Source organism: Salvelinus fontinalis, chromosome 12 (assembly GCF_029448725.1).
Source record: "Salvelinus fontinalis isolate EN_2023a chromosome 12, ASM2944872v1, whole genome shotgun sequence".
Taxonomy (NCBI): Eukaryota; Metazoa; Chordata; class Actinopteri; order Salmoniformes; family Salmonidae; genus Salvelinus; species Salvelinus fontinalis.
Genome location: NC_074676.1, coordinates 15,492,317 through 15,512,901, shown reverse-complemented (window position 1 = coordinate 15,512,901; position 20,585 = coordinate 15,492,317). Strand labels below are relative to the sequence as shown.

Genomic DNA, 20,585 nt, shown 5'->3' with positions numbered 1-20,585 from the left:
ACCACATGGTGGAGCTCCACTCACCTGTAAAATCTCTATGATTTTGAGCTTGGTGTCCATGACCATGACATCCTCGTTGTCTGTCAGACAGAGTGGTTGTTTTCTGTCCTGAAGGGACGGGGGCGTGTTCGGGAGGTGGTGAGGCTGGACGTGCCCTCGACTCAGCACCATCTGAGTCATCATCTCTCCCACACCGTGGATGGTACGAAACACGTTGTTCCCTGGAAGACAGAGAGACCATGGAGGTGTTCATTGGGCACCAAACATAAGGAAACAGACTGAAAAAGAGAGGGACTGCATGGCAACATTCTCTGTTGTGTGTCCTAATGAACACAATCCAGGACATACAAGCTCTTTAGACAACAGTAGGTTTAACAAAGAGATGGGGATCAGAACACATCTCTTAAAGTTGTTCCTGATTGTGATATGGACACTGTCATCTACAGTGAACAAAAATATTAATGCAACAATGTTGGTCCCCTGTTTCATGAGCTGAAAAAAAAAAGACATTTTACAAACTCACAAAAAGCTTATTTCGCCTGAGAAGTATTTATTTCTGTGATAAAGCCCTTTTGTGTGGGAAAACTCATTCTGATTGCCTGGGACTGGTTGCCAAGTGAGTGGGCGTATGCCCTCCAAGGCCCACCCATGGCTGCAACCCTGCCCAGTCATGTGAAATCCATAGATTAGGGCCTAATGAATTTATTTAAATTGACTGATGTCCTTCTATGAAGTGTAACTCAGTAACATCTTTGAAATTGTTGCATGTTGGATATATATTTTTGTTTTGTATACTCATAACATATCTACTCATGTACCATTTCATCTACCTATCTATATTGCATTATTCAATATGAAATGTGCATGCATAATAAATAAATAAATCGTTTTGTGATTTAATGAAATGTTTTAATCGGTTATTTCATTAATTTATTCTCTGTGTGACTGACCTGCCTCGGGACTCTTGCTGAGCTCGGCCATGTCGGTAAGCGGGTGCTGGACAAAGTCCAGGATGGCCAGCAGGGTGCGGGTGAGACGCAGCAGCTCACTGAAACTGTAGAAGCCAAAATAAACCAGGTTACGGGCCAGGTGCACCACCTACAAGACAGGAGAGGAGAGGGACGTGGATTTCCCCCCACAGAGGCCAGAGTTAGGCACAACTTGAACATCAGAAAGTAATCATGTCTATTACCATCTTCGGTCACCACTGGGTGGGGTGGGAGAACGACTGTTCTAAGAGTTGTATTATTGTGTCTTTGCGAAAATACAACAAAAAGAAAGTGAACAAGTCTACATCCAGAGTTTGGATGTGTCAATCACACGCACCCTGCTGGCCATCCACACAAATAATTGTGTACTTTCTTTTACCTCCAGAGTCAGTTCATTCTTCTCTTCGTCTCCAAAGGGAAAGGGTTGGCTGACCACGTCTTTGAGGTATTCCTCTACAAACTCCATGGTGGGGGCAAACTTCCTCTTCATCTCCTCTCTGGAGGTGTCAGTGAACTCGTACTCATACCTTAGGCGACAGTTATAGAGTATAGTTACGGTATAGCCTAGAAACTCCACAGTCTACATGAGAAACGAACAAACAGAGAAATTAAGTTGTTTAAAACTGTGAAAGAGACCTTCAGCCTAGAACATCTGACTGTCATGATTCTGTAGAGAAAATAAAGTTTTGTCGCTACCTAGACGCATTAAAGAAATGTAGCAAACCGAAGATGCAATCCACCTGCGATGATTCTCTACCCATTTCCTTTCAGGTGGTGTGCCAGTTACAGATCCGTTATTACCAAATCCACAGATCCCAAAGCCACACATCAAAGCACCCCCCACCAGCCACGCCACATCCCCCACACACTCACTCGTGGATGGTGATCTTGGAGGGGATCTCGGTCCAGAGGCGGGCGTAGCGCACGGCCACCACTGCCTCCTGGGGCTCGCGGTCCACGTGCATGTGCAGCATGAGGCGGCAAAAGGAGGCGCGCAGGTTGTAGGGCAGGCAGTCGTCAAACATGCATCGTAGGATCAAGTCCACGGGCAGCTGGCTGGACACCTGGTTGATGGCCAGGTACTGGCGGTCCAGACACATCTTGGCAAACAGGTTGAGCTGGTATCTGGAATGTGGATGGGGAAGATGGAGAGGGAATACATGGAGAAGAGGTGTCATAGAAATGTAGAAGAAATAGCGCCTGCACACTCATAAAGCCCCATAGAAATATACCATGCTGTAGTATAGGGATCATCAACTAGATTCAGCAGCGGAACAATTTTTTCTCGAGCGGATGGTCAGGGGCCGGAACATAAATCACAAATAATTTGTAGACTGCAAATTGTCCACAAAAAGCCAAAACAGATATAATATTTGACTAAAACAATCCTTTCAAGCCTTCCTTACATTTGTTTACAATCACATCACTCTACTATGCATGGCTAATAGTTTGAAACAGATTTCCAAAATTATAAATCACTTGGAGCTGATTTGCTGGTCCAACAATTAAAACATTTTTTATTTGCTCAGAGAACGTGGGAGGCCAAAAAAAATTAAACCCGGGCCAAATACGGCCCGCCAGTTGGTGAGCCCTGACAGTAAACGTGTGTCAATCAATGGAAAGAAAAAGTGGGATTCATTATTTATTCACAAAGTAGGAGCTGAAAACACACACCCAAATGGTTGACAAGGTGTAGATTAAAGGACCATGAATACTTGAAACATAAATAAATTGGAGAAGCAACGTTTCGGCACTCAGTGTCTAATAAAGATTCCCAGAAAGCCCTGCTGCAGTAGCTGTCTAGTACCTGTAGTAGGTGATGACGTCGTTGTCCAGCTTGTGGTTGCCCTTGGCATCCTGGGCCAGGTGGCGGATGGACTTGCCGTGTGGCTCCTTGTGGCTGTCAATCCAGTAGAGCCACACCTCCTCGTCCTCCTCGGTGTCCTCCTGCAGCATGGACGACTGCAAGGTAGTCTCCATGCTGGGGATGAGCCTGGGGGGGCAAGGGGGGAGAGGGGTGGAAGATGGCCAAAGGAGAAGAGCATTCGGATACATAGAGCCTACTACTATACTGTAGTATATTTGAACTGTGTACAATTCTGCATACACCAGCTAACTGATATTCATCCAAGCTGTATTTTTAAATAGATGTACCAGCATGATGGAATGTGAATTAGTGTATACAGAGTCATGCCCAACATCAGCGCTGCCCCATTGCACGGTAAAAAGACAGGAAACAGTCCCCAATCTGAGAAGCTGATTCTGAACAGACTTTACCTGCACTACAGTGTTAGGTAGAGAGCACAGGATGTGTGCGTGACTCACTTGGTCTGGATGAGGATTTCAGCGTTGGCGGGGTTCAGAATGAATTTACAGATGAGCTCCTGTGTCACTGGGATGGCCGTCTTATTGGACACGCACAGGTCTGACAGGTAGTCCAGAAACCTGATAGGAAGACAGAGGACAACCAAACTCAATGGACTTAATCTGCTGAAAGACTATGAACCCAGTACAGTGGCTTTAAAAAATCTCACAACCACAGGCAACACAAACATACAGTATTAGACTTTTATTTTTTTGCACATTGTGCGTTATAGCCCCAGCTTGTATATCTAACCCAGACATTGGGATCATTGTGGATCAAATGTGTGTTTGTCATATGCATGTTATAATGTGTGTTATGTATCGTACATCCCTCCTCTGCCCTGACCTGGGCTCTCGGTTGCGACGCAGCAGATTGACGAAGGTCTCGATCTCCTTGGCTGTGATGTGTTTCTCCAGCAGCTTGCGGTTGTTGTGGAGCAGGGCAGTGATGGTGTCCTCCGCCAGGATCTCATAACCGATCTGAGACTGCATGATGGAGAACTTCTTGGCTATGTACTCCTGGAGGGCAGAAGGAGACCAGTTAATCCCAATCGATACCATCACAGGACAACATACGTTCTACAGCGATAGCAAAGTGAAGAGCATAGCAATGGAACTGCTAGAATGGGAAAGCCCCTCAGACCACAACAATTTGACTTCACTCTTATGGGTATCCTCTAAATGACAGATATGGTATTCTAGTTCTACATTAACCAAAACACAACAATCGATTTTCTTCTCTCACATTCACGTGACTGAATTAATTAATGATGAGATGTGAGATATGCTAAAACAAATCCCTATGGTACTATAGTCACTGAACTTATTGACCAAGTAAGGTAGGTTTTCAGGACAACTACAGTAGGGAGGACTACTAGCCTGGTTCTTGCGGTAGTCCTGTTGGGAGTGGCGCAGCACCCGGTAGCACAGCCGCAGCATGTACTTAAAGGGAGCGTAGCGCTGGTCCCCCAAGTCCTCCAGCTTCAGCATGGGACCCTCCCCCTGGTCTGTGAACGGGGCCTTCAGAATACCAAAAATCTGGAGACAGACAGACATTTCAGAGGTTTCAAGATTATGACATGATAACTTGCTGATGCCAAAGCAAACGCACTTCAAAAGGAGATGTTGATGATGTTGTCCGCATCCTCCCTAATCCTGATAATGACCACTGCCAGCATCATTAGCACTAACAATGCTAACAATGTTAACTTGGCCTTTGGCATAATGGACTGGAGTTATTGCTCCCTTGAATTACTGCTATCAGATGGACCGCCTACTCCCTGCACTCTAATCCCCATAAATCAGTGTAATGACCATGAGGGAAGAGACAGTGAAATTCACCTTCCTCTAGCTATGCGTGCCAGTCTGCTCCTGCGCTAGCCTATATGTCTGTGACGTCAAAAGAAATCTGCACAGTTGTTGTTCAATTTAACAGCTGCTGAAGATGTAAATCTGAAACGGTCGATAAAGAAAAAGTGATAAAGGTCTGCATGCATCGCTGTCATAATTACCCAACATATTTGTTAAGACAATGACAGAGGAACTGGCCAAAGCAGAAGCAAGACCAAAGCTAGAGGATACATGTTAAGGTGATATTCTGTGAGTGAGTGAGTGAGTGAGTGAGTGAGTGAGTGAGTGAGTGAGTGAGTGAGTGAGTGAGTGAGTGAGTGAGTGAGAATAACTGAGCTGACCTGGGCTAGAATGTTCTGTTCCCTCATCAGTTTCTGCCGCTCTCTGTTCGGGTTGGAGAGGACCACAGACAGTACGTCCTGTCCGTTGTTGGGGACCTCGCACACAAAGAAGATCAAGTCCTCCAACAGCTTGGTCACAAACCTGGCAAACATAGGCCCACAAAAGAGCATTGGTACACTTCAGCAGTCTGAAAGTATGTTTTATGGTAGGAGAAGAACATTGATGGATGTGACAGTAGTTCACAGAACACAGAGACATTACTAGCAGTCAAATCCTTGCTTTCTCCTTCCGCATTTTCTTCACTCTCAGATTCTTTCACTCTCAGATTCTGCTCCGTCTGAAAGAGAGGAAGGAAATGATCCAAAGTCCCTCCCCTCCGACCTCCAATGCGCTTTGTAAGGCGATTGGCGGAAACAATAAAAGAAGAAGCGAGGTTTTGATGGTTAGAAACATTTTCAGACACAGCCAGGATGTCTTGGTTGTGTCATCAGGACTGTACTTAGCCCTATATAGGATGCCGCACATTCAATCATGGGTGTCCTAGAAAGCTACAATGTGGAGCCTAAATTTTCTCCCCGAACCAGCACCTGCAGTATAACTCGGCTGGGGAAGACAGTGGCAGGCTTCGCGGAAGAGCGTATTTCAAGCTGTCTACCACAGCTGAGTTATAGGTACCGGTTTGGAGAAAAGTTAGGCTCAGATGGTTTCTTTACAGATATTCACACATTATACAATCCGGATGGACGGACAAGGAGATACGGATTATAGATATGCCTTCAGTGAGAGGATTTTCGGGAAAACAAGTAGCCCCTAACAAATGTAGCCAGTTATTTACCAGGCTCCGCATTGTAGCCTTTTATGACACCCATGCATGGAAGCACAGTGTCCTTTATAGGGCTAGACTGTTCTGTACCTCCTACCGTTCTGAGCAGAGTCCTATACAGGGCTAGACTGTTCTGAGCAGAGTCCTATACAGGGCTAGACTGTGCTGTACCTCCTATTGTTCTGAGCAGAGTCCTATACAGGGCTAGACTGTTCTGTACCTCCTACCGTTCTGAGCAGTGTCCTATACAGGGCTAGACTGTTCTGTACCTCCTATTGTTCTGAGCAGAGTCCTATACAGGGCTAGACTGTTCTGTACCTCCTATTGTTCTGAGCAGAGTCCTATACAGGGCTAGACTGTTCTGTACCTCCTATTGTTCTGAGCAGAGTCCTATACAGGGCTAGACTGTTCTGTACCTCCTACCGTTCTGAGCAGAGTCCTATACAGGGCTAGACTGTTCTGTACCTCCTACCGTTCTGAGCAGAGTCCTATACAGGGCTAGACTGTTCTGTACCTCCTATCGTTCTGAGCAATGTTGCCACACTGCAGCTGCCTCACGGTCGACTCCAGGACCTTGTTGGCATCGTTAGCAAAGTCCAGGTCTCGGACCTCAGACAGGGGCACAGAGACAATGGCAAATGCCTCCTTGTCCTCCTTCGTACGACACGTGCCAATCTGTGGGTAGAGGGCATTCATTATCAGCCTATAGACTCAACCACAATCCTTCCAAACTCCACAACAAACACTATTTCTAATAGTAACATACAATGGGGAAAGGTTGGGGGGGTTGTGACTACATTGTGATAAGTGAGCTTTGATACACAAAAAAGCAACAATCGTGGAACTGAAACAGCAGGGGGGGTAATGTGGGACCTTGAGCATGACGGGGCGCTCCTCCTCAGTGTCGATGGGAAAGTTGGTGCTAGTCACCCAGGTGTTGGTACACAGGTGCCTCAGCCGTACGTACGAGTTCCTGTTGGGAAAGCAAAATAGTGTTTAAAGTTTATTAGGCTGTAATTGAAATCTCTTCCAAGAGTCCTTTAAAAGTGTTCCAAGAGTTTTGGATATCTTAAGTATGTTTCAGGGGTCAGTCTGACCTGGGCACCAGACAGTCAGCCCTCTGCAGCGTGGTGGCGTCCAACTCAAACAGAGAGGCGATGTCGTTGCCATGGGGCACAGACACCAGGGTGTAGGCTATCTTCTCTGCAGCCTGACGCTTCCTCTGGGAGTACACTGTATCCATCTCCGTCTGCAGACAGACAGATAGCACAGACACACACAAGGAGGTGGATACCTAAGTTCTTACAACTAGCATTCTCAATGCTAATATCAACAAGCCTGTGCCACAGATCTACAGCGCTGTAGAAAAAACAAAAACAATAGCAGCTTACGTAATAACAATGAGACAGTGCATGAGGTTTGGACTGCACTGTGTGGATGATGCAGACAGATAATAGGACAGCCCTGAGAGAGTTAACTGCTGCAGCGCGGTCCGCATGTCAATGGGAAGTAGCTCCTCTGAACCGCCCCCCCGTGCCTCCGCACCTCTCCTTCCCTCTGGTGACTCACTCCATCCAGCAGCATATAACAAAAGAGCAGAGCAGACAGCACGTCTGTCTCCCCTCCCTCACCGGGCACCCCCACACCCAGACGTTATGTAAGGAGCCCCCTGAGTGTCTGAGCCGACACGGTGTGTGTGTGTGTGTGTGTGTGTGTGTGTGTGTGTGTGTGTGTGTGTGTGTGTGTGTGTGTGTGTGTGTGTGTGCTGCTGCTTGCGGAGGCAGAATACCAATGCAGAAGGTGCAGACAAAAAGTGCAGAAAAAAGCTGTCTGGAAATAAATGTGGTACATTGTGTGTGTGCGCCCATGTGAAAGTGAGTGACCGAGTGAGTGAGAAAAGGTCTAGAGAGAGAGAAGAGAGAGAGAGTTTGCATGCAAGCAGAAGCATCTGTTCTTGCTGGTGAGAGTGAGAGAGGATTGTGTAATAGGACTTGGAGGTGGTGTGAGAGAACAAGGTGGCCCAGTGTTTGACAAGCAAAATCCCTCTTCCACTGGATAGAAACGCACACGCAAAGTCGCTCTCTTAGCAGTAACACACTGTTTGTAGAGGATTCACAGGTCCCTAAGCTTTTGATCTACCCTTTCTGCAGTACTGTTTGTATTATCTTACCACAGCTTGCATTCAATTTTCTAGGAGAGACCATTGTCATGTGTTGTTCAACTGCTCAAACAAATCTATTGAATGACCTTCATTTATCATTAAGTAAACATCACACATAGCAGAATACTCTGATACAGCGCATTCGGAAGGTATTCAGACCCTTCACTTTTTGCATTTTATTACATTACATTCTAAAAATTGGATAAAAAAAGTTAAAAAATATCCACCTGCACACAATAGCCCATAATCACAAAGCAAAAACAGGTACTGACCCTTTACTCAGTACTTTGTTGAAGCACCATTGGCAGCAATTATAGCCTCTAGTCTTCTTGGGTATGACGCTACAAGCTTGGCACACCTGTATTTGGGGAGTTTCTCCCATTCTTCTCTGCAGATCCTCTCAAGCTCTGTCAGGTTGGACAGGGAGTGTTGCTGCACAGCTATTCTCAGGTCTCTACAGGGATGTTTGATCAGGTTCAAGACCAGGCTCTGGCAGGGTCACTCAGAGACTTGTTCCGAAGCCACTCCTGCATTGTCTTGGCTGTGTGCTTTGGGTTGTTGTCCTGTTGGAAGGTGAACCTTCACCCCAGTCTGAGGTCGTCGCTCTGGAGCACGTTTTCATCAAGGATCTTTCTGTACTTCGCTCCGTTCATCTTTCCCTCGATCCTGACTAGTCTCCCAGTCCCTGCCACTGGAAAAACATCCCCACAGCATGATGCTGCGACCACCATGCTTCACCGTAGGGATGGTATTGGCCAGGTGATGAGCAGTGCCTGGTTTCCTCCAGACGTGACGCTTGGCATTCAGGCCAAAGAGTTCAATCTTGGTTTCATCAGACCAGAGAATCTTGTTTCTCATTGTCTGAGAGTCCTTTAGGTGCCTTTTGGTAAACTCCAAGCGGGCTGTCATGTGCCTTTTACTGAGGAGTGGCTTTTGTCTGGGCACTCTAGCATAAAGGCCTGAATGGTGGAGTGCTGCAGAGATGGTTGTCCTTCTGGAGCTCTGTCAGAGTGACCATCGGGTTCTTGGTCACCTCCTTGACAAAGGACCTTCTCCCCCAATTGCTAATTTTGTCCGGGCGGCCATCTATAGGAAGAGTCTTAGTGGTTCCAAACTTCTTCCATTTAAAGAATGATGGACAACCATCTCTGTAGCACTCCACCATTCAGGCACTGTGTTCTTGGGGACCTTCAATGCTGCGGACATTTTTTGGTACTCTTCCCCAGATCTGTGCCTCAACACAATCCTGTCTCGGAACTCTACAGACAATTCCTTTGACTTCATAGCTTGGTTTTTGCTCTGACATGCGCTGTCAACTGTGGGACTTTATATAGACAGGAGGGTGTCATTCCAAATCATGTCCAATCAATCAAATCTACCACAGGTGGACTCCAATCAAGTTGTAGAAACATCTCAAGGATGATCAATGGAAAAAGGATGCACCTGAGATCAATTTCAAGTATGATATCAAAGGGTCTGAATACTTACGTAAATATTTAATACATTTGCAACATTTCCTAAAACCTGTTTTTAGTTTGTCATTATGGGGTACTGTGTGTAGATGGATGAGAAAAAAATAATTTAATCAATTTTAGAGCAAGGCTGTAACGTAACAAAATGTGAAAAAAGTCAAGGGGTCTGAATACTTTCCGATTGCACCATATACCATTTTGTTAAAATCAGTGGACCTGAGGTCCAGACTAAGGTCCATCAGACAGAACTATGAAAACATGAATAGTGCATCACTGACCTGACTCACCTCTGCTTTAGAATCCACACTCTCATCCCGGAAATCAGGATTCATCTATAGGAAGAAAAGGATTTCAGACCCACACACTGCACACCATTGTCTGACAAACTATTCTTCAAGAACATATTGTTGATTGTGACTAAGTGGACCGATTTGATCAACTTCATTATCCCCTTGTGGAAATTCTTCTTGCAGTGCTGTACAACACAACACAATACAGGACATTGCAGAGAGAGGACCATAACAATGGGAACACCACCATCAACAGCACATCTGCTCACCTCTCACTACTAGCCTTATCCCAGATGTATAATGAGACTCGACAGTCGGTAACTAGAGGCCTAGCCAAATCACAACTCCTCTGACTACATTTTTCATGCCACACATGAGTACATCAGTAGAGCACACAAAGTACACACAGTATTCAGAAAGAGTCTGATATAGGAGAGTAGAAGTGCTGATATAGGATCAGTGTTTACTTTCAGATCATAACGAATAATATCAGCACCCTCACAGCCTGACCAATGAGAGAACTGACATAAGAGACAGTACATAGACAGCAGTCTAGACAGAGAGTTGCACTGTGGTGTGTCGGCATCTCTCAGATCCATGTGAGGGGCATTATAAACCAGTAGGGAAAGGATGTTAACCCGAGTTGTTAACACCCATACACTGGCAATCAGTCAAGTCAGAAAAAATGATCTAATAAGGGTTGGGTAGTGTCGGTCATTTGAATAATTCCACGTTATTTAGTCAAATATCTTGTGATGTGATAAGGAAAGCAATGTACATGTGATAAGGAAAGTAATGTACGTGAACAACACCCTGTAATACCGATGAGTCATTCATGGTTAGTCTTTAAATGATCGGTATTCAAATTCAACCACTGACCGAACAGCAAAGTCAAAACACACTGAATAGACAACACAGCTGAACTAATACTGCAAGACATGCAAACAAAAACGCTAACCGTCTGACTGTCAATTGTGTGTGTGTGTGTGTGTGTGTGTGTGTGTGTGTGTGTGTGTGTGTGTGTGTGTGTGTGTGTGTGTGTGTGTGTGTGTGTGTGTGTGTGTGTGTGTGTGTGTGTGTGTGTGTGTGTGTGTGTGTGTGTGTGTGTGTGTGTGTGTGTGTGTGTGTGTGTGTGTGTGTGTGCGCGCGTGTGTGTGTAGGCTTGGGCAGTATACCTTATACCGGAAAATTTGGAAATAGCCACGGGATGGCTTGTCAAAACCGTCAAAACTATTTATTTCAAGTTACATTTTTTATTTTATTTATATTTGTAGCTACTTTTAAATGAAATACCTACAGTCAACTTGTGCAATACATTATGAGATAAAAAAATATTGCCTTGTTAATTTCACCTGTCACATAATTCTGCATTCTGAAGCATACAGGTAGTCAGTCCGCAGTCAAGTGATGTTTGTTTACAAGCATACAACGACGAGAGACCGGATCCTTGTGAGTCACTCACTGTTGTGCAGCACGCGTCAGGTGATCTAATTACAGTATGGAATTCACAACTAAATGTTTGCCAGCTAGATGACTTATAACAATTAAGTTAACTGTCTAAGATGTGCTGAATGCTCTGCAGTTGTGCATTTGGCTAGATAATTTAGTAGTTAGTTAGCCATGTAGCCAAGTGGTTAGCTTCTTCCAAAATCAAACTTTGCTTGGTAACAGCAGAGAATCCCCTCCTGGATCTAGCCTTACTGTCTAATATTCGTATTGAGCGTACTGTGAGTAGCATTTTTGAGTTAATTGTATAACTTTATGAGCTGGGATGTCTGTTCTGCAAATAGTTCAGGTCAGATTGTATAAACAATTTCACAATGCGTTCTCTATGGGATTTGAGATGTACTTGTTAGTACTGCTAACCTTCGGATTACAGAGGCTCAGTGAGGTTTGAAAAAAAAGAAAAACGACCCGGGTGTTCAGGATGGCACAAGGTTGGCATGAAGGTGACAACCTGGATACCGCCTACGCCTGTGCGTGCATGTGTGCAAGTGAGCGAAGAGAAATGAACAGCCTACCTCTGCAGCCAGGTAGCTTCCAGTGGCCAGGTGTTTGAAGCGAAACAGGCTGTTCCACTGGCCGGCACCCCCTCTGCAGGGGTCGTAGTGCACAACCTACAATGGAGAAACACATTTATTTTTAAACACACAAATCATACCAGAAAGATCCCACAAAGCCACTGACTATGGCCCTTACGGTCATCACTAGTCAGCCAATTCATAACACTATGATGTAGGACTTTATGTATTTGTTCACAAGGTAGATACTCATTTCAAATCTACCTCTGTGGAACTCCCCATTCAAAATAGGTGTTTCTACTCATCAAACCATATCAAGAGCTAAATTCAGAGCAGACAAAGTACTTTTTACTCAGTCTCAATTCCATGTCCTAAGTATGCACTTGTTCAATTGTCTGATTTAAAAACAAAAGAAATGGTGTAAGAAATATGGTGGAAACTCCCTCTAACCCACACGTGTGGGGAGGAGGGCACTTTTGGAGAAATGGAACAAAATCATTGTGATGCGAACACACAGTGCAGTAGGCACCTCTATTTCCCAGAGTGCTTTGGAGCTGGTGGCGGAGGTGGCAGACTGTCGCAGGGTGGTCCTGAGGAAGATGTGCTGCTGATTCCTGTACTCGTCACATGTCAGGAACTTCTCCTGTTCGGCGTGGAACAGACGCACCACATCACCCTGACCAATAGAGAGACGACAACATGGTTTAGAAACTGAAACATGGTTAAGAAACTGAAAAGAAACACTTCGATTAAATGAACACTTTATTTGAGTGAGTTCTTATAAACTGAGAACATTTTTTTTATAAATGATGCTATAACAACATTTCTTCTCTTTCTTTAGGGGGGAGATAAGATTTAATATTGCAGATAGAGTGAACCTTCCATCAAGGTAATTTCTGCATCATTTCCAATCCCCGAAATATGTAAATAAATAAATGATATACATACATACAGTTGAAGTCGGAAGTTTACATACATTTAAACTCAGTTTTTCACAATTCCTGAAATGTAATCCTAGTAAAAATTCCGTCTTAGGTCAGTTAGGATCACCACTTTATTTTAAGAATCTGAAATGTCAGAATAATAGTAGAGAGAATTATTTATTTCAGCTTTAATTCCTTTCATCACACTACCAGTGGTTCAGAAGGTTACATACACACAATTAGTATTTGGTAGTGTAACAGTTTAACTTTACGTCCGTCCCCTTGCTCATACCCGGGCGCGAACCAGGGACCCTCTGCACACATCAACAACAGTCACCCATGAAGCATCGTTACCTATAACTCCACAAAAGCCGCTACTTCAAGGTCTCAAAGCGAGTGACGTAACCGATTGAAACGCTATTAGCGCGCACTACCGCTAACTAGCTAGCCATTTCACATCCGTTACAGTAGCATTGCCGTTAAATTGTTTAACTTGGGTCAAACGTGTTGGGTAGCCTTCCACAAGCTTCCTACAATAAGTTGGGTGAATTTTGGCCCATTCCTCCTGACAGAGCTGGTGTAACGGAGTCAGATTTGTAGGCCTCCTTGCTCGCACACGCTTTTTCAGTTCTGCCCACAAATGTTCTATGGGATTGAGGTCAGGGCTTTGTGATGGCCACTCCAATACCTTGACTTTGTTGCCCTTAAGCCATTTTGCCACAACTTTGGAAGTATGTTTGGTGTCATTGTCCATTTGGAAGACCCATTTGCAACCAAGCTTTAACTTCCTGAATGATGTCTTGAGATGTTGCTTCAATATATCCACATACTTTTCCCTCCTCATGATGCCATCTATTTTGTGAAGTGCACCAGCTTCTCCTGCAGCAAAACACCCCCACAACATGATGCTGCCACCCTCATGCTTCACGGTTGGGATGGTGTTCTTCGGCTTGCAAGCCTCCCCCTTTTTCCTCCAAACATGACAATGGTCATTATGGCCAAACAGTTCTATTTTTGTGTCATCAGACCAGAGGACATTTCTCCAAAAAAGTACCATCTTTGTCCCCATGTGCAGTTGCAAACCGTAGTCTGGCTTTTTTATGGCGGTTTTGGAGCAGTGGCTTCTTCCTTGCTGAGCGGCCTATCAGGTTATGTCGATATTGGACTTGTTTTACTGTGGAAATAGATACTATTGTACCCGTTTCCTCCAGCATCTTCACAAGGTCCTTTGCTGTTGTTCTGGGATTGAATTGCACTTTTCGCACCAAAGTACGTTAATCTCTAGGCGACAGAACACGTCACTTTCCTGAGCGGTATGAGGTATGTGGTACCTTCAGGCGTTTGGAAATTGCTCCCAAGGATGAACCAGACTTGTGGAGGTCCACAATTTTGTTTCTGAGGTCTTGGCTAATTTCTTTTGATTTTCCCATGAAATACATCCACAAGTACACCTCCAAATGACTCAAATGCTGTCAATTAGCCTATCAGAAGCTTCTAAAGCCATGACATCATTTTCTGCAATTTTCCAAGCTGTTTAAAGGCACAATCAACTTAGTGTATGTAAACTTCTGACCCACTGGAATTGTGATACAGTGAGTTGTAAGTGAAATAATCTGTCTGTAAACAAAAATTGTTGTTGGAAAAATTACTTGTGTCATGCACAAAGTAGATGTCCTAACCGACTATAGTTTGTTAACAAGACATTTGTGGAGTGGTTGAAAAACGAGTTTTAATGACTCCAACCTAAGTGTATGTAAACTTCTGACTTCAACTGTACACACACACTACTGTTCAAAAGTTTTTCGGTCAACTAGAAATGTCCTTGTTTTTTAAACAAAAGCAGTTTAAAGTCTAAAGAAGGTCAGTTTTATTGCTTCTTTAAATCAGCACTACAGTTTTCAGCTGTGCTAACATCATTTCAAAAGGATTTTCTAATGATCAATTAGACTTTTAAAATTATAAACTTGGATTAGCTAACACAACGTGCCATTGGAACACAGGAGTGATGGTTGCTGATTAATGTAGATATTCCATTAAAAATATGCCGTTTCCAGCCACAATAGTCATTTACATCATTAAAAATGTCTACACTGTATTTCTGATCAATTTGATGTTATTTTAATGGACAAACAAAGTTGCTTTTCTTTAAAAAACTAGGACATTTCTAAGTGACCCTAAACTTTTGAACAGTAGTGTATATATAAAACATCCTGCTCATCTTAATTTCCATAATTAACCAATAATATTCGTAATAATGTAGGCAGTTCATGCAAAGGATTGTTACCTCTAACCAGGATTGCCATTACGAAAATGTATTTTTTGTCAAGCAATTATTATTTTAGCAAACAATTACTGTGATTCATCCTATATTGTCCCTAACATCTTTACTCCCTAACAACAGTTGTGGGACACACACTATCCCTTTCCCCAACAAACAACCATAAACTCAGATCATCAGTTCCCCATCTCTGAGACCAACTCAAGAAAAGACTTGATTTACGACTGCATATACAGTTGTAGCTGTTTGAAAAGGCATGCAAAATAGAGCAAAAACAGAGAGATTTGATGAACCATTGCCAAGTACTAGGTGAAGGAGATCAGATTACACCCCCTTCCCCTGAAACACACATGCTGGTCCCCCGCTGTGACCATTTTCCCCAAGCATCTCTGTGCAGTCAGACCTTTGATTATTTTGTGCCACCAGGGCCACAATAATATGCCCCTCCCTGATTGTCAGAGTGTGACTCCCTCCCCATGGGTTACTGCAGTGTTGCCAGCATTGCCACTACCTGGGTGGGGGCACCCCACTGGAATCCCCGCTGGCTAGATACAAGGTCGTCAAGGTTCTCATGAGAATTTCCTTGTATCTTATGCTCTCTCATCAGGGAGCTTTGGCTTTGTAGGACCAACCCTGCCAGGCAGGCTCAGAATCTTGAGGGGGCGTCTTTCTGATTTGGCTGCGTACAGGCTACGTACAGTAGGCCCATAAAACATATAAGGACTCCTCAGTGCATGGGTTGCTCAGTGGGTGTCTAGGGTATAGGGTTGGGGACCATTCCATCATGATAGGGCAATAAATAAATACAATTATAAATATAGTTTATTTTAAATGTATATCCTATATCTGCACAAAATTAAAAAGCCCTCACAACCCCTGCTCACAAACACACTTGGGCTCTGGGATTTGCAACCATTATCCTTTTTCACTCACTAAACTCCACACTTTTCCAAACACAAAAACTCACCCCACCTCCCATCACAATACATCCGCACATACTTCAGAAAGTATTCAGACCACTTGAATTTTCCACATTGTTACGTTACAGCCTTATTCTAAAATGTATTAAATGTATTGTTTCTCTCATCAATCTACACTCAATACCCCATGATGACAAAGCAAAAACAGGTTTAGACATTTTTGCTAATTAATCCCCCCCCCCAAATATCACATTTACATAAGTATTCAGACCCTTTACTCAGTACTTTGTTAAATCACATTTGGCAGCGATTTCAGCCTCATGTCTTCTTGAGTATGACACTACAAGCTTGGCACACCTGTATTTGGGGAGTTTCTCTCATTCATCTCTGCAGACCCTCTCAAGCTCTGTCAGGCTGGATGGGGAGTGTCACTGCACAGCTAATTTCAGGTCTCTCCAGATATGTTAGATCGAGTTCAAGTCGGGGCTCTGGCTGGGCCACTCAAGGACATTCAGAGACGTGTCCTTAAGCCACTCCTGCATTGTCTTAGCTGTGTGCTTAGGGTCCTTGTCCTGTTGGAAGGTGAACGTTGGCCCAGTCAAAGGTCCTGAGTGCTCTGAGTGCTCTGGAGCAGGTTTTCATCAAGGATCTCTCTGTACTTTGCCCCGTTCATCTTTGCTTCTATCCTGACTAGTCTCCCAGTCCCTGCCGGTGAAGAACATCACCACAGCATGATGCTGCCACCACCATGCTTCACCGTAGGGATGGTGCCAGGTTTCCTCCAGACGGGACGCTTGGCATTCAGGCCAATGAGTTCAATCTTGGTTTTATCAGACCAGTGAATCTTGTTTCTCATGGCATGAGAGTCCTTTAGGTGCCTTTTTGGCAAACTCCAAGCGGGCTGTCATGTGCCTTTTACTGAGGAGTGGCTTCCCTCTGGCCACTCTACCATGAAGGCCTGATTGATGGAGTGTTGCAGAGATGGTTGTCCTTCTGGAAGGTTCTCCCATCTCCACAGAGGAACTCTAGAGCTCTGTCAGAGTGATCATTGGGTTCTTGGTCACCTCCCTATCCACGGCCCTTCTACCCCAATTGCTCAGTTTGGCCGGGCGGCCAGCTCTAGGAAGAGTTTGTGGTTCCAAACTTCTTCCATTTAAGAATGATGGACACAGTTTTCTTGGTGACCTTCAATGCTGGAGAAATGTTTTGGTACCCTTCCCCAGATCTGTGTCTCGACACAATACTGTCTCGGAGCTCTACGGACAATTCCTTCAACCTCATGGCTTGGTTTTTGCTCTGACATACAAAGTCAACTGTGGGACCTTATATAGACAGGTGTGTGCCTTTACAAATCATGTCCAATAAATGGAACGTACCACAGGTGGACCCCAATCAAGTTGTAGAAACATCTCAAGGATGATCAATGAACACAGGATGCACCTGAGCTCAATGTCGAGTCTCAAAGTGTCTGAATACTTATGTAAATAAGGTATCTGTGTTTTATTTTTAATACATTTGCAAACATTCTAAAAACCTGTTTTCACTTTGTCATTATGGGGTATTGTGTGTAGATTGCTGAGTATTTTTATTTATTTTATACATTTTAGAATAAGGCTGTAATGTAACAAAATATGGAACAAGTCAAGGGCTCTGTATACTTTCTGAAGGCACTGTATGTCCTCTGTTTCCTGCTTTAACAACTATTTGTAAATCAAACAGTTGTGGCCTAAATGTGGGTGTGCAAGCAGAGAGCCCCCATCAACACACTGTGTATACAACCCTCTGCATAAAAAAGGTAGGCATAGATGGAAAGCATTTAGGTAAGATAAAGTACACTCACTCCTTTGAGGACGTCCTCTCTGTAGTCACTGAACTTCATGAACAGAGTGACCTTCCAGCTGGTGTTGCAGTTCACAGCGTTCACCTACAGTTCAACCAAGGAGAGGGGCAGGGAAGACCAACAGACTGTCATGACTATACACATCTTTGCAGAGCTTCAGACACAATATATATACAAAAGTATGTGGACATCCCTTCAAATGAGTGGATTCCGCTATATCAGCCACACCCGTTGTCTACAGGTGTATAAAATAGAGCATACAGCTATGCAATCTCCATAGACAAACATTGGCAGTGGAATGGCCTTACCGAAGAGCTCAGTGACTTTCATCGTGGCACCGTCATAGGATGCCACCTTTCCAACAAGTCAGTTCATCAGATTTCTGCCCTGCTAGAGCTCCTTCGGTCAACTTTAAGTGCTATTATTGTGAAGTGAAATGTCTTGGAGCAACAACGGCTCAGCCGCAAAGTGGTAGGCCACCCAAGCTCACAGAACGGGACCGCCGAGTCCTGAAGCGCATAGAGCGTAAAAATCTCCTGTCCTCTGTTGCAACACTCAATACCGAGTTCCAAACTGCTTCTGGAAGCAACGTCAGCACAACTAAAGGTCGGGAGTTTCATGAAATGGGTTTCCATGGCCGAGCAGCCGCACACAAGCTTAAGATCACCATGAGCAACGCCATGCGTCGGCTGGAGTGGTGTAAGACTCGCCATCTTCGGTGGAAACGCGTTCTGGTTTCATTAATCACGCTTCACAATCTGACAGTCTGACGGACGAATCTGGGTTTGGCGGATGCCAGGAGAACGCTACCTGCCCGAATGCATAGTGCCAACTGTAAAGTTTGGTGGAGGAGAAAATGGTCTGGGGCTGTTTTCATGGGTCGGGCTAGGCCCCTTAATTCCAGTGAAGGGAAATTTGAACGCTTCAGCACACAATGACATCCTAGACGATTCTGTGCTTCCAACTTTGTGGCAACAGTTTGGATGAAGTCCCTTTCCTGTTTCAGCATGACAATGCCCCAGTGCACAAAGCAAAGTCCATACAGAAATGGTTTGTTAAGATCTTGACTGGCCTGCACAGAGCCCTGACCTCAACCCCATTGAACACCTTTGTGATGAATTGGAACGTCGGCTGCGAGCCAGGCCTAACATCAGTGCCTGACCATACTAATGATCGTGGTTGAATGGAATCAAGCCCCTACAGAAATGTTCCAGCATCTAGTGGAACACCTTCTCAGAATAGTGGAGGCTGTTATAGCAGCAAAGGGGGGACCCACTCCATATTAATGCCCATGATTTTGGAATGAGATGTTTGACAAGCAGGTGTCCACACACTACACGTTGTTATGTTGTGTAGCTGCTGCCACGTTGCCAGTTCTGCAACCAGAAAGTATTTTTTATGGACAGTGATAGTCGGAAGGTAGAGGCAGAGACAGAGTAGGGGCAGAGGTGGCATTTGTAACCCCGTTACCAGTGCCTATGTGTGGACTAGAGTCTGCGGCGCTACCACTAGACTTAATGTTCTTAATACCTATAACCAGGCAGCTTTCCAAACGCATGTTATGACACAGTTGATTTAGCGAGTGGTTAGGGTTAGACGCGAGTGGTTAGGGTAAAGGTTGGGGTTAGCATAAGTTTAGGTATACTAGCAAGTAGTTAAGGATAAGGTTAGAAAACAAAAACACGCCTAAACAAAAACATGCCGAGATTCAAATTGCCGCCTGGACTCGAAACAATGCCACTCGCTCATCCTACAGACCTGCTGACCAGCAGCTTTTTTGGAGTCTTCAAAAACACGACAGTACAGGAATTGTTGGAGATTGCATGCTGGGACAGATAACATGGCTGTCATCCTTCCGCACCGTTTTGCCATGCATAGTATCCAGTAAATGTTTTACATAGTCACTCAGTACTATAGCTCTAAATAAAACAGTTCAATGGATCTTACCTCCTTGCAGCCGGGGTTGTCTAGCAGCTCAATGTTGCTGGCGTGGAGAGGCTGTCCTGCGTTCACAGGCATCAGGACCACCTTGTCTCCCACCACCACCTAGGGACCAAGCTCACAGGTCAGACACTAGCATACACATTATAACGAATAGAGTAAAGTAGAATAAAACATAATACACATATGAGGCAGATCACAGGACAGAGGAATGAGATGACCTGACACACATCAAACAGCGAAGGTCCACAGTCACTCCCTGTCCCATGCAAAGGGTTACCCATCTATCTAGAGATAAGTATTCCCCACAACAATAGCAGATGAGCACAAACCATGGTAACATGAAGGAAGTGTAGCCTGTGGGGTGTACACAGCGCATTGACATTCATTAGAACAGTAATGTGTGTGGCAGCGGGAATCGCTGAACGCAGTGTACTGTATGCACCATAGTCTCAAACATCTACATTCAAACCACTTACATACCATAATAAACAGACTAAGTATCTATAGTGTTGCTGTAATCTAAATTGCCCAGATCTTGTTAGTCAATAACAGTTAAGGGGGAAAAAAACTGTAGAAGAGTCGTGGAAATGCAAACACGTACTTAAGTTTTTCCAATGCTCATGCAAAGCTAGTGCTACCATGCTTTCACAGCAAGTCTCATGGCCTAAACTCCCACCATGCACTTCAAACAAGAAGAATACCTTCCACCATAGGATGCTAAAGCAAAAGGAGAGGAGACAACCAGTCGAGTTATTTCAGCAGGATGAAGACATTACGTTGACATGGACATAATACCAATCTAATTAAAACAGGACAATTGCAATATTAAGACAGCCCCTAAAAAAAAGATTGTCTCAACTTAAACATC

At 44.4% G+C, this 20,585-nt stretch overlaps 1 protein-coding gene across 3 annotated transcripts in view; it reads right to left on the bottom strand.

Moving 5' to 3' along the window:
- Nucleotides 1-20,585, bottom strand: part of LOC129866873 (inositol 1,4,5-trisphosphate receptor type 2-like) — a 156,750-nt gene that overhangs the window by 117,226 nt on the left and 18,939 nt on the right. The window contains exons 6-22 of one of the 3 annotated variants that reach the window (XM_055939881.1): nucleotides 19,721-19,819; nucleotides 17,774-17,857; nucleotides 12,342-12,488; nucleotides 11,813-11,908; nucleotides 9,780-9,833; nucleotides 6,966-7,117; nucleotides 6,742-6,841; nucleotides 6,383-6,543; nucleotides 5,045-5,186; nucleotides 4,233-4,391; nucleotides 3,700-3,872; nucleotides 3,315-3,434; nucleotides 2,797-2,982; nucleotides 1,863-2,114; nucleotides 1,369-1,516; nucleotides 951-1,098; nucleotides 25-221 (exon numbers count right to left, since the gene is read on the bottom strand). In XM_055939881.1, the coding sequence (XP_055795856.1) occupies nucleotides 25-221; nucleotides 951-1,098; nucleotides 1,369-1,516; nucleotides 1,863-2,114; nucleotides 2,797-2,982; nucleotides 3,315-3,434; nucleotides 3,700-3,872; nucleotides 4,233-4,391; nucleotides 5,045-5,186; nucleotides 6,383-6,543; nucleotides 6,742-6,841; nucleotides 6,966-7,117; nucleotides 9,780-9,833; nucleotides 11,813-11,908; nucleotides 12,342-12,488; nucleotides 17,774-17,857; nucleotides 19,721-19,819 (2,418 nt within the window). The other 2 variants (XM_055939882.1, XM_055939883.1) reach the window with 2 other exon arrangements.